The sequence below is a fragment of the Manis pentadactyla genome, chromosome 3 (genome assembly GCF_030020395.1).
Source record: "Manis pentadactyla isolate mManPen7 chromosome 3, mManPen7.hap1, whole genome shotgun sequence".
Lineage (NCBI taxonomy): Eukaryota > Metazoa > Chordata > Mammalia > Pholidota > Manidae > Manis > Manis pentadactyla.
The window spans coordinates 140,726,906-140,740,636 of NC_080021.1; the positions used below are offsets into that span (position 1 = coordinate 140,726,906).

A 13,731-nucleotide genomic window follows, 5' to 3' on the forward strand; every position below is an offset into this window, starting at 1 on the left:
AAAATCCACATGTAAGCTCAAATCTGTGTTATTCAAGGGTCAACTATATTGCAAAATGATCCACACATTAAGTGTAGTTAATATCCAGCGTAATGCCATTTTTAAATCAGAAAAATAGATCATCCTGTTCTTTTTTCTTTACTGCTTACTTGATTCTTATTAACAATCTTTTGAGAGAGGTGCTTATTCACATTTTAGTCATAGAGCAGAAAGAGTAAAGATTTAATCAGATTTCCTAATCTGTAAGTGCATTGCTTTTTTTCCTATAGCATGGTTGTTTTCAGTAAAAACTTTTCAAATGAAAAATCAGTTTTGCAACTTCTTACTCAAATTTTTAATAGTTTGATATTCTACTTAAAATTTCACATTAATGTTTCCATCAAAGGAAAATAAGAAACAGCAAAACTGATGTACTTTGCTGGTCTAACAGATTGTTAGCATATTTGTACATTATTTTAATAGTAAAGATGAATTCTTGTTTCTTTTGCCTAATAAGCACTTACTCTAAAAGATGAAATATTACTTAGAGAAGGTATCAGCAAACTTTTCCTGCAAAGGGCTAGGGGTAATTAGGCTTTGCAGGACAAGAGGCAAAATCAAGAATGTTATATTAGGAAAGAAAACAAAATTCCGTAAGTAATTTTAATTGATGAGTTAAAATATAGTAAGAGTTATATTTCCTCGTGTATTGTGGAATTCCTTCTTAGGGATGGCATTTTGTAAAATTTATGTTCATGGTGTTTCTTATAGTCAAAATCAATTGCTTATGTTTACCTGTTAGTACTGATATGTAATGAGTTGTATTTATTTCAATCAGATGTTTACTCATTCCAGAAATACATGATCTTAATAGCCTATTCAGTTAGAAAACATCCCTAGGATTCTCTTAGATTTCTTCTTTCCTTTTAGCATGTCATTGCAGATTAATCCCTTCTAGTTGAAGAGTTAGGTGATAGCACTCCACGTACACAGTTGAATGAATTTTGAAATGTGGAAGATTTTGCACTTGAAGTGAGGTCCAAAGAAGTACTGCTGGAACAGTACTGTGAGCTCAAAAGTATATCTACTGCAAATCTGTGAGAATGGGGATCTTGTTTTAACTTCTGGCAGCAAGAGGATGTATATAGCAGCTTGACAATTTCAGTGTGAATCACAAACTGTGTTCACTTGTTGAAATGACTTTATCACAGTATGGGTTTTGCATGTGAATGCCTTTTTGCCTGTGCTTTTGGGTTGAATTCATTGAGAAACTTTATCTCTCTAGCAAAAGGTAATTTCCATGGTTATTTCAATGTTTGATAATGGTGGTTGAGTGGTTCACAAGAATTTCAGTCATAGCCCTGAGCTAAAATATATTGCAGTACAACTTTACCTCTGTTAAGCCATGAAACTGCTGTGTAGTTATGCAAAGTCAGGATTTTTCTGTCGAAAATTCATGGTTGACTATGGCTAAGTTCATAAAAGTGAATGATATTCACCATGGACACTCCTACTCGTTGACTAGCATGATAGTTCAAAATATTTTCCAGAGTACCTACAGGTGAGCAACACAGTGAATAACCATAGTCTTTATGTTTTTTAACAGGTGATGTAGTGTACTTGTCCAACTAATTCTTTTAGTCCTCCACATGTTTTTATCATAATCATATGTACACTTCTTAGCAGATTCTACTTCACATTGTACTGAATTAGTGTTTTCTCAACTTTGAAAGTAATTTTGCCTATAGTTGTTCCATGTGGACTGTTTATACAGGTTAATTTTCAGTCACTTCAGATTTGGCATTGACTCCTCAAACGAGCTGAACAGTATTAGTAACATCTGTCAACTCATCAAGAACCAAGAAATACCACTCAAAATAATTTGCCTGGTTTTTATAATTCAGTATTGATATTGAGCTCGGTGTCCTTAACTATTTTAACAAACTGTTCTCCCTGTAAGGCTAATAGTCTTAAATAAGTTTATTTGTTCTGGGCACATTTGGCCATTGCAATCAAGATTTAATTAACCATGCTGATGAATCAACCCTAGTGTACTGGTTTGCTTGTTTGGCAAATAAGCCACTTGGAAACTTAACTTTGGCTGTAGCTTTATTGCTACTTTTCATTTTTGTAAAGAAATTTGGCTGTGATGAAGTACTACATTTAAAATCTTGTATTTTTCTGAGTTGAGAATACTGATGAATGTTGAGCCCAAAGTATTTTGTATTCTTTCAGTGTCATTACGTAAGAAAAACAAAGTTTTGCTATCTCATTTGATAAAATAATCCATACTCTAGTGTGACTTAAAAGCACGACATTTGAAGTCCAGTTCTCCCTTGTTCTTCTGACATGATTGATATGCACAGGTAGTAAAAAGAAAATAATGCTACAATAATTCGTGTGGAAGAAAGTAGAACTGAGTCACTGTGATTAGTGATTTGTGGTACACTGGGCAGCAGTTTGATAGTGCCACATACAGCCTTTGTTGAAACTACTCATCTGTGCTTTTGTAGTGTAAAAGCAGCCATAGACAACGAGTAGGCACGACTGTTTCAATAAAATGTTATTCATGCATACAGAAGTTTAAATTTTATGTATTTTCACATTTCACAAAATATATGTACTTCTTTAACTGTTTAAAAATGTAAAAACCATTGTAGCTTGTCAGCTGTACAAAAACAGGTCATGGGTCGTATTTGCCCTACGAGCTATGTTTGTCAGCCCCTGTCTTAGAATATTCCTGGACTCTAGAATGTGGGAAAAACTAAATTGAAACATGAGAAAATGGGAAAAACAAAAATTATTACCAAAAAAAGAGAATTGTATAATAAACTAGAAAAAAAATGGTAAGTCAAATATTTTAAGCCCAATAAAACTACACTAGATGTAATAAGAGCAGAGGGAAATGAAAAAGATAATTAATGAGTTTGAGAATATATTTGAGTTTGAATATTATCTAGTCAGCAATGAAAATCTGGATATATGCTGAACAAATTAGCTTTCAAAGAAAGTTGAATTCGTATAAATTTAACTATAGCTCTTAGGAAAAAAAAAGAAAGGGGAAGAAAAAAGCAAGAAATAATAGTAACAAGCCCTTTACCCATTAAGTAGTTTAATTGTCACAATCACTCTGTGAAGTAAGTAGGTGCTATTTTATCCCATTTTACAGAAGGGGAACTGAACTGTGAAGAAGCCTAATAACTTGCCCATGGTTACATGGTTATATTAGATAAAATTAGATTTGAAACCAGGTAATCTGGCTGCAGACATCCTGTTAGTCGGCTGTATCATCTCTAAAATGTGAGAAGTTCCTGCTATTGCACTGAGTGTCGGTTCCCTGAATACTTGTTCCCTGAGTGAGAAGGCTTCCTTTCTTGGGCATATTGAATGCTGAATGTGATTCTAACAAAGTGATCCTGGAGGAAAAATTATCTCAGACTAGTTCACTTTATGGGATTTTTCAGTGGTTAATTTGACGAGACCTAGTTTTTATTTCTTAACTTGACTTTAGAACCTAGCCTTTCCATTAGATGTGATTTTACTGTATATGCAACGAGAATGTTTAAAGTCTTAAGCCCTCCTTTTCTGGTTTACATTGGGTATGTAGTTTTGGCAATCTTGTTTTAAAATTCTTAGTTCAATTGATAAGTAATATGTATGCTCATCTGCAGTTGCTAAAACAGTGCATAGTATTTTAACGTTAACTTTTTAAAACATATCTTTTCCTTAATACAATGTCTTTTTTTTTTTTAACAAACTTTTCAGCTAGCATGTTCAATACACCAGGAATGCAGAGCTTATTGCAACAAATAACCGAAAACCCACAACTTATGCAAAATATGTTGTCTGCCCCATACATGAGAAGCATGATGCAGTCACTAAGCCAGAACCCTGACCTTGCTGCACAGGTGAGTTTGTAATTATATGAAAAAGGACTGTGCCGTGTGAATTGAAATAGCCTAATCAAATAATTGTGATTTTGGCACATTTGTGTGTGCTACCTTAATGCACTAGAAAAGTAGGTAAACTGCATCTCCAATTTTTTGGACAGTTTGTTTCTTTGCAGTAAGTTAATACTTCATATATAATTAAAACAGCTTCATCTCCTCTATTTACTGGCAAAAAAAAGTGGAGGTTTTACCATTTGCAACAACATGGATGGAGCTAGAGGGTATTATGCTCAGTGAAATAAGCCAGGTGGAGAAAGACAAGTATCAAATGATTTCACTCATATGTGGAGTATAAGAACAAAAGAAAACGGAAGGAACAAAACAGCAGCAGAAGCACAGAACCCAAGAATGGACTAATAGTTACCAAAGGGAAAGGGACTGGGGAGGACGGGTGGGAAGGGAGGGATAAGGGTGGGAAAAAAAAGAAAGGGGGCATTACGATTAGCATGTATAGTGGGGGGGGAGCATGGGGAGGGCTGTGCAACACAGAGAAGACAAGTAGTGATTTTACAGCATCTTACTATGTTGATGGACAGTGACTGTGAACGGGGATGTGGGGGGGACTTGGTGAAGTGGGGAGCCTAGTAAACATAATGTCCTTCATGTAATTGTAGATTAATGATACCAGAATAAAATTTAAAAAAAAAGAATAAAAACTGAAGGAACAAAACAGCAGCAGAATCACAGAACCCAAGAATGGACTAACAGTTACCAAAGGGAAAGGGACTGGGGAGGATGGGTGGGAAGGGAGGGGATAAGGGCAGGGAAAAAGAGCGGGGGTATTAGCATGTATGTATAATTAGCATGTAGGGGGGGGTCATGGGGAGGGCTGTGCAACACAGTGAAGACAAGTAGTGATCCTACAGCATCTTACTACGCTGATGGACCGTGACTGTAGTGGAGTGTTGGGGGAGACTTGGTGAAGAGGGGAGCCTAGTAAACAATGTTCTTCATGTAATTGTAGATTAATGATAACAAAATTTTTTTTAAAAGTGCAGGTTTACTTTGTATCTACTTAGGTTGATTGAGGAGTTGAATGCAAAAGTTTTGGATTGCTCTCTCTTGAAGATAAATTCTTCAATAAAATGTAAATCTTGAAAGTGATTAAGAACAGTGTTAATATATTTGAAATAATTTTATTAGATTACAATGATTCTGAGTAATAGTCATGTTCAAAATGGCAGTTATAAAATAGCCTGAAATTGTTTATTAAAGGCAGAGAGAGATTAGTGGGAATGGTGTTCTTATTCTTTCCATTATAGATGCCCCTCTGGCCCCAAAGTTAGTGTACATTAATTTATTCATTTACCAACTTGTCTCTGAAGAGACCATAACTAAGAAAATGAGTGTATTTTCAGCCCTCGCTGAACATTTAGGATCATTTCTGGCCCAATCCTGAGAGCTTTTGATATAATTACATGGGGTCTCCCCCTCCCTCACCTGTACCCCCAAACCCAACCCGAGCCCCTACACAAGTCCGTAGGTGATTCTGATGTGTACCCTTTAAATCCGTTTTGGGTTTGGAAAACACTGGAGAATGTCAATGAGCCTTGATCATCTATAGTCTATATTTGCTATTTATTAAAAATGGTTCCTGTAGAGTGTTAGGAATTTGAAATCATTTCTTTTATAGTTTATTCCCATTTCTAAAATGTTTAAAGCTTTTAAAGTTATTCCCTTTATTATGTCAAAGAAAATGGTTTTTATCTTCTGAAGCCTGGAACCGTAGCTATTCAAGTAGATAGATGGCTGATAACTTTGAATTAAAATCCTCAACAGTAACTTTTGTCCTCTTAAAATTTGTGGAATTGGAAATAATAAGGTTTTAGGTGAATTTTTGTGTACTCTTAATTTTTCATATTGTAGGTACATTTTATGAAATATTGTTTTATTCATATGAAAATTATCAGACTGAGTTATTAGTATTAAGTGCAACTTACTGATTACAGCACTTTCGTATAAAATAAGTGTGAAAATATGTATGTTGAGTGATCCTACTTGTATGTTTTTAAATGTATATTTGACCAGTTAGTAATTAGCGTTGAATGTGCAGCTTGCTTTAAAATTTTGACTTTAACAAGCATATTCTCAGCCCTTTAAACTAACAATTTTACATTATGAAGTGACTTGAGCAATGCTATACAATTTTTTCCACTCTAAAGCAAAATGTCAACAAAGAAGGCTAGATACAAGTGTCTTTTTAGAGAATTCAGAAATGTTTGCAGTGTATTCAGGTTATGGATTAAAGTTGTAGTTTCTCTATTCTGATTTTGATTTTTAGATATTCAGAAAAGTCTTAGTGTAAGAACTATTGTTATATAAACAGTCAGTTAGGAAAATAGCCTAAAGAAATGAGAGATGATTTTCTGAGGAAGAGTAAGTTTAATATGACATATTTTTTCAAATGACATGAATCCTGAAAGATAATGTGATAACTTAATTGATATATTGCTAATAGAAAGTATTTGACTGGAGCCAATAAAGAAGCAGGTTGGTTGATCTCAAATAGGTATTACTTATTTACTGTGAATTTATTGATCACTTTGAAATAAATACTGTATATCCATAAAAATTGTGTGATTTACTCCTGCTTTAGTTATTTTGTTGAAACTAACTAAATAATTCACTTGGCAACATTGGATAAACTAATGGAGGAGGCAGAAATTCTCTGTACTTCAGTATTTACATATAATTACTCTCAAATCTGGTTAACTACTTGAGGGCAAGGGTCATCATCCTACCCCACCCCCAGCCCCCCAGACTTTGGACCAGTAAATAGGCTATCAGTAAATCATTGCTAGCTGACTTTTCACTTCATCTAGAAAAAGTGATAAAAAATTTGTCTTTTTTCGAAGCTATGGGAATTTACTAGTTTCTGGTTATGCTGATTGTGTATTGTAATCTTTTCAGGTATCTGACATGTTAATATTGACCGTGACTTTTTAATTCTAACACCTGTTTTTGAAGGTTAGGAGGCATGCCACTTTTCTCATCTCTGGTGGTGGTGAGGTGAAATGCAAAGGCTAATCTTGGTGTTTGCAAATGGATTTACATCTTTCAGGTCTCCATGCATTTTAATACTTTCCCCAGAGATCTGTTGGTGCTAGTCCTAGGCTGAATTTTCACCTAGCAGCTCCCTTCTCTGGCAAGTTTGTTGCTGTTCTGTGGTGTTATTTTTCTGGACCTAATAATTAGCTGTTTTGTAGTAGGCAGGTAGATAGAGTGGTTCCAGATCTGGATTTTTCCTGTTTTTGCCACTTGTGTGTTGAGGTGTCTAAGCAAGCCATGTATAGTTTCATGTATTGGTGCTTATGTTTATTCTGTCAGTGTAGCTGAAATGTGTCCTCATGAATGTCAGTTATTTCCATTTTTCTTCCAAGGGCAAATACCTTTGCTCTAGGAAATGCCTGAGAAAATTATTGCTTTTATTTTTTAGGATATTGCATGTCATTATCATAATCACCATTCTCATTGAGAGAGGAGATGCTTCATTTATTTATTTATTTTTGGGGGAGATCCCTCTATGGACAGTATCTTCCCTTTTCCTTTTTTATACATGCTCTACCTTCCTCCCTTTTAAGTGCCAGGTTAGGCACTTGGGGGAAAGTAGACTATTAAGGTACATTACTTCTTTCAGATACTTCCAGTTAAAATTGTTTGAACACTTGCCCCATAGATGATGCTGAATAATCCCTTATTTGCTGGAAATCCTCAGCTTCAAGAACAAATGAGACAACAGCTCCCAACTTTCCTTCAACAAGTGAGTAAGAAAAGATGCTAGCTATGTTCAGTAATGATTTGCTTGAAAAAGTGTGATGATAAACATTTTCCTTGCTCTTCTCTGGCTGATAGCAAAACAGAATAGTCTGATAATGCTGTCAGTTGGCAGAGATTTCAGCTTGATCTTAACTGAGCCCCATTTCATTGCTGATCTTTTGCTTACATTTCTTAAACATAAAATCTGAGGAAAGGACCATTTTGTTTTTGCTTTTGAGGATTTACGATTTTGACTGCTTTGTTAATACCATAAACCATTTCCTTTCACTTTACTAACTTTTTGAAGTGCTTCATTGTGTCAAGTTGCTCTTTATGGTTTAACTGATCTCAAGTAACAGGAAAGAGCTATCTTGCCCTATTTTACACATTTGGTTTCTTTGTAGTGTTTTAATTCATCCAAATTAATAGAATGCTTATTTTCCAAGAAGTAGATCTCATTTCCTCCAACTCGGAATTAGCAAGATTAAAATTGTCAGTGTTTTCATATGTGGAAGGTTTCCTTATAAAAAAAATACTCAATATTGCCATGGTATTTTATTTAAAAATGCTGAAAGAGAAGTGAGTTTTGTTGTTTTGAAACTGGTAGTTCTAGGGCTTTTAAATATGCAAAAGATTCTCAGGCCTGTAAACCATTAGCCAAGGTTACTCAGTGTCCTTGATGGAGTGAAATGATGTAAGCCTCTTTTTTGGTCAGTCAGGTGGTGTATACTTGGAAGTAGTGAAGCAGAACTCTGGGCACAGGTATTAACTTCAAGTTTGGAACTCTTCCTTTAGAGTGCATCTTACTTGTAAAATGTTGTATCTGCAGCAGAGTAACACTGGGCTTTGACAATATTACTGTGTTATATAAATTGTGCATTTGGAGGTATTCTTTTAGAAGTAATACTTTTATCTTCTGTTGGAGAATGGGAACAGTCGTGGCTTCCAGAGTAGCTCCTGACTGTCTTTCATTATGAAAAATGGCTTTCATGATGGACTTTGGAGGAGTCAAGTAACAATTTGCATGCTAGGTTTGTTGTCCAGGAGGAAGTGCTTGTGTTTATCTGGGGAAAGAATTATGGATTACCAGTGTCTAGGAATAAGGTTTTAGATTTTCTCCAGACACAAAGAAAACGTAAATTTTATCTTCACTGATTTTAATTCCCTTGTAACCACTGGTTTTCTTTCTTCCTTAGATGCAGAATCCTGATACGTTATCGGCAATGTCAAACCCTAGAGCAATGCAGGCCTTGTTACAGATTCAGCAGGGTTTACAGACCTTAGCGACAGAAGCCCCTGGCCTCATCCCAGGGTAAGCTTATTTGGGGAAGACTATGAAAGTGCAAAGTGGTTACTCTCTTTCCGAGAATTTCAGGCTTTATATCATTCTGCCTTTTTTTTTGATATTGTATTTAAGACAGTTTTCCAAGTTAAAAACACTCATTTTAAGAAGATAACCTTACTAATGTTACATTAAAATGTAGCTGGTTTACCACCAGTCTGGCCTCTTGTTTTGCAGGAGCTTGGATTTATTACCAGTTTGTGCTTTGTGCAGGTTTACTCCTGGCCTGGGGACATTAGGAAACACTGGAGGCTCTTCAGGAACTAACGGGTCTAGCTCTGCACCCAGTGAAAACTCAAGTCCCACTGCAGGAACCACCGAACCTGGACACCAGCAATTTATCCAACAAATGCTACAGGCTCTTGCTGGAGTGAATCCTCAGGTAATGGTTATTTTTTGTCCACATTTTGCATTCCTTAATGTTAAAAATTTAGAAATCTCCCCGTACCCTACCAAAAAAAGAGAGTAATCTTTTAGGGTTTAGACTGTAATGAAAAGCAAGCACAATCTTAAGGATAGTGATTCTAAAGCAATCATTATAAAAATTATTAACTTTGTTACTATATTAGACACTAAAGGAAATGTTATAGGGAAGAAATACTACAACTTTTTGTCTTACTGTTTTTGTAAGTTGTCTTTTAAAATGCTTTTTCTGGGAGTCACTGTTTGAAAATTATTTGAACTATATTTCATGAAAGTTTGTTACGGAGGAATAGAAACTTGATTATCCCAAATATCTCCTGAACAACTGTATTCTATCTAATCTTTGTATTTTGATTTGAAAAAGAAAAATTCTAGCTATGTCACGCCACACACTGCTACCTCCTGTGGTAACTTGTGTTACATATTTACACCTCTCCAATATGGCTACAAAATGTGGGTGCTTAGTAAAGCCAGTGTTTGCAGAAGCAAGAACATTAAGAATCTGCCATTGTACAAAGATGATAGCCAGTTCAAACCTGTTACAGTAGGCTTCCCCAGAACTTTTTCATGGTAAAAATGCTTTCTAATTTTAAGTTTTATATAAATATAATAAACAGGGCACATTTTTATCATTTTACAGGTGTTTGGATTCCCGATAGGATAGCTTCTGGTTGTGAATAGTCATGGAATTACTAAGAGAAAAAGATTTTTAGGTAGTGGACCGAATTGTTATATAGGCCAAACCATCAGCCTGCCATTATCGGATTGGCCAGGATTGATGGATCATTTCAGTTTTGTCTTACTTCATTTCTGAAGGAAGATTTGAGGCAGCTGAATTGTCAGGAGTATAGCCTGTGTGTGGGCCTGAAACTGAAATTCTTTTCTGAAGCCTTGACTAGGCAATGCAGAAATTGAATCGACATTCTAAGCCTCATTAGGACTTCAGAGTTTTATACATGAGGACATTGGCTTTAATAATTACCTAGTTGGTCAATAACTATAAAAACAAATCATCTAATTCTAAACTATTTTCATATGTATTTTTGTTATTTTCCTTTATGTTCATGACCTTTTTAAACATACCTAAGGGTTGAGGTGTATAAGTTTAAGCAGAATTATATGATCTATTTGACATGATTGTTTAAATTAGACTATTTAATGTAACAAAATAAGGTGCTAATGGACTTTTAAATATGAATATATTTCATCTTCGAATACATTTCAAGAGAGGCCAGCGCTTTTAATAGCTTAGTAGACCAGCATATCTTACAAAAAAGTAATGAAGAATTTATAAAGTTACGTAGATATGACATGGACTGATTGTCCTTAAGGTCTTGGGTAATTTTTTTTTTCCTCTTAATAGCTACAGAATCCAGAAGTCAGATTTCAGCAACAACTGGAACAGCTCAGTGCAATGGGATTTTTGAACCGTGAAGCGAACTTGCAAGCACTAATAGCAACAGGAGGTGATATCAATGCGGCTATTGAAAGGTTACTGGGCTCCCAGCCATCATAGCATTTCTGTATCTTTAAAAAATGTAATTTATTTTTGATAACGGCTCTTAAATCTTTAAAATGCCCGCTTTATTTCATTTTGACTCTTGGAGTTCTGTGCTGTTATAAACAAACCCAATATGATGCATTTTAAGGTGGAGTGCAGTAAGATGTGTGGGTTTCTCTGTGTGTGTTTTTGTTTTGTTTTGTTTCATTTTTCAATTAACTGTGGGAATCAATGCTTTTTCATTTAGGCTACTGCATGCATCAAACACTTCTGCATTTATTGTAATTTTTAAAAAACACCACCTTTTATAGTTGGGTGAACAGATTTTTGTCCTGCATCTGTCCAGTTTATTTTCTTTTTAAACATTAGCCTATGGTAGTAATTTATGTAGAATAAAAGCATTAAAAAGAAGCAAATCATTTGCGCTCCATAATTTGTGGTATAGTATTGCTTATTGTGACTTTGGCATGTATTTTTGCAAGCAAAATGCTGTAAGATTTATACTACAGACAGTTTTTGCTTTATTTGTATACAATACAGTATGCACATTTGGGATTGCATTTCTAGAAACATACTGTGATAGATTATCTGAGCAAAACACCTGTAACCAAAAAAGTAAGGATGAGGAAACGCTTTAAAAATGAGTTTTCCCTAATTGTGTAGCATCTTACAGCATCTTTGATAAACATCTCTCTGCAAAAGTGCCAGTCCGGTTTGTTGAAGATACAGTAGAAAAGCTGATTCTGGTTATCTCTTTAAGGACATTTAATTGTACAGACAACATAATGTAACATTGTTTCAGCATTCACAGATTGACTGTAAATTACCTTCATCTTTGTGCAGACTGAAGGAGCACTGTAGTATAACCCCAAAGCGCATCTGCCTAGGACTTTGCAGCTTCTCCCATAGGTAGTTTAACAGGTATTAAAATTTGTAATTGAGATTCATGTTGCTTTCACTGAAAGTGTCTTGACGTTTCAGTTATTTTAATCGCCATATAAGAATAGAACTATCTTTTGGGTTTATCAGTTTTCTCATGCACAGGCAATATATGAATTTAAAATGATGTGTGAGCCACTTGTTTCTGAAGTGTTTTGGTAGTTCTATTAATAAATAGTTAAATATTGTGCTTTTCGGAGCCTCAGAGAAGGGGAACTTGGGGGTGGGGTGGGGTGGGGTGGGTATCTATCCTGGATTGGGCCAGCCTAAAGAATACTGGCAACCAAGATTCTGTTAGGATTTCTGTGCATCTAGTGTAGTAAAGAGGTATCATTCAGGGGTGAAAAACAGCCGTTTTAACAATGTTGAGTAAGTACATTTGGCTGTTTAACAGCCATTTTCTTCCCTCCCCAAAGAAGTTTTGTTTGCCTAACTCTGAAACTGCTGGGGTCATGCATTCCTTTTAGGACCAATTAAAACACAACTTTTTGGGTCAATACCATATTTGGCTGACTGTGGTTCAGTATTCCTTAGGTCATTATATTCTCTCATGTACAGTTACAGGAAATAAAAATGTTAAATTAACCTAAAATGAATTCAGACATATAAAATCAAGGGAAATACAAGTCAAATTCCATTATTTCTGTAAGTTGCTTGCTATTTGAAAAAGGTCAAGAGGCCAGGTTACCCACCAGCCAGTGTAGTGTTCTGACACTTTACCCAGGAGGAAAATGTGTATGAAGGTCAAGGTAGAGGCATAAATAGAGGAAGTTGTTATGGATGTTACTCGTGTCTGTGCTCTCTCTGCCTTACGCCTCAGTCTGACTAAAAGCTCTTGTACTGGTGACCGGTCATGTGCAGTGTGGGTAGTGTCATAACTAATTTGACAATTTATTATTCACAAAATAACAATAAATCTCTAGCTTTTACACTTGGTTTGTCTTGCCTCTTTTCTAGAAGGAAATAAAGGCTTGGAATTGATTTACCCTGGCTTTTATCACACCTCCGATTATTCACTATTGACTTTTTAAGTTCCCCCAATTAAAATATGTTTATACACTGTGTTGTGTGTTAAAAAGATAGCTGGCTGGGAAGTCAGATGATCAAGGCTTTGCTTGCTTTTTGGTACCTGATAGTTAGTTATTTGACTTTGAGTGGGGCGTCATAATTTCTTATTGTTAACGTGCTGGGGAGGCCTATTGAGCACAAAGTACCTTCCTCTGCTGCAGTGGTAGATTTGTTATTTGTTTCTAATATGTTTAGCTTGGCGCTGAATCTTAAGGAGTTCAGAATACTTAGAATTCTCAGAAGCATTAAAAAGACACTTTAATGGTACTATAAGCTTTAAATAGTTCTCATACTGGGTTATTTATTACAAATCGAATGAAGAATGGAGTGTTGAAAAGAACATTTTAGGATTTTATTTTCCAGGTGGAATATTTGTGATACCCTAAACAAAGTGTAGCAAATACTGAACAATCAGATAAATGACAGTTGACCTCTGTGAATTCAGAATTGGAGTTTCAGACCTGGCTTAAATATAATAACGAAAGGGGCCTTTTGCTTGTTGAAGACATTATTACTATTAATTTAATAGTCAAGTTACAACAAAATAGGACATAAAAATTCTGCTAATATCAGTGATAAAAGTGAAACTTGGCCGCATGTCTTTGTGCTTGAACAAAACAGAAACAGGTTGTATGGCTAAGACAGGACAACACTGCATACCGTACTTTTCTCTGAGGTGGACATTGAAGTAGACATGTTAAAGTCAGCAAGAAGCCCTGCGTTGCAGAAAGCTTTTAATGGTATTTAAGCCTTAAAGTAAAGTCTTTTCCTGT

General features: G+C 35.2%; 1 protein-coding gene across 2 annotated transcripts in view; it reads left to right on the forward strand.

Annotated features, from left to right (window-relative positions):
- The window catches only part of UBQLN1 (ubiquilin 1), a 45,680-nt gene extending 32,854 nt beyond the window's left edge, over nt 1-12,826 (forward strand). Inside the window, exons 7-11 of one of the 2 annotated variants that reach the window (XM_036923212.2) lie at nt 3,745-3,887; nt 7,606-7,689; nt 8,882-8,997; nt 9,241-9,409; nt 10,814-12,826. In XM_036923212.2, the coding sequence (XP_036779107.1) occupies nt 3,745-3,887; nt 7,606-7,689; nt 8,882-8,997; nt 9,241-9,409; nt 10,814-10,966 (665 nt within the window). In that variant the 3' untranslated portion in view covers nt 10,967-12,826. The remainder of the gene's footprint in view (nt 1-3,744; nt 3,888-7,605; nt 7,690-8,881; nt 8,998-9,240; nt 9,410-10,813) is intronic. The other variant, XM_036923213.2, reaches the window with a different exon arrangement.
- Nucleotides 12,827-13,731: the final 905 nt, after the last annotated feature.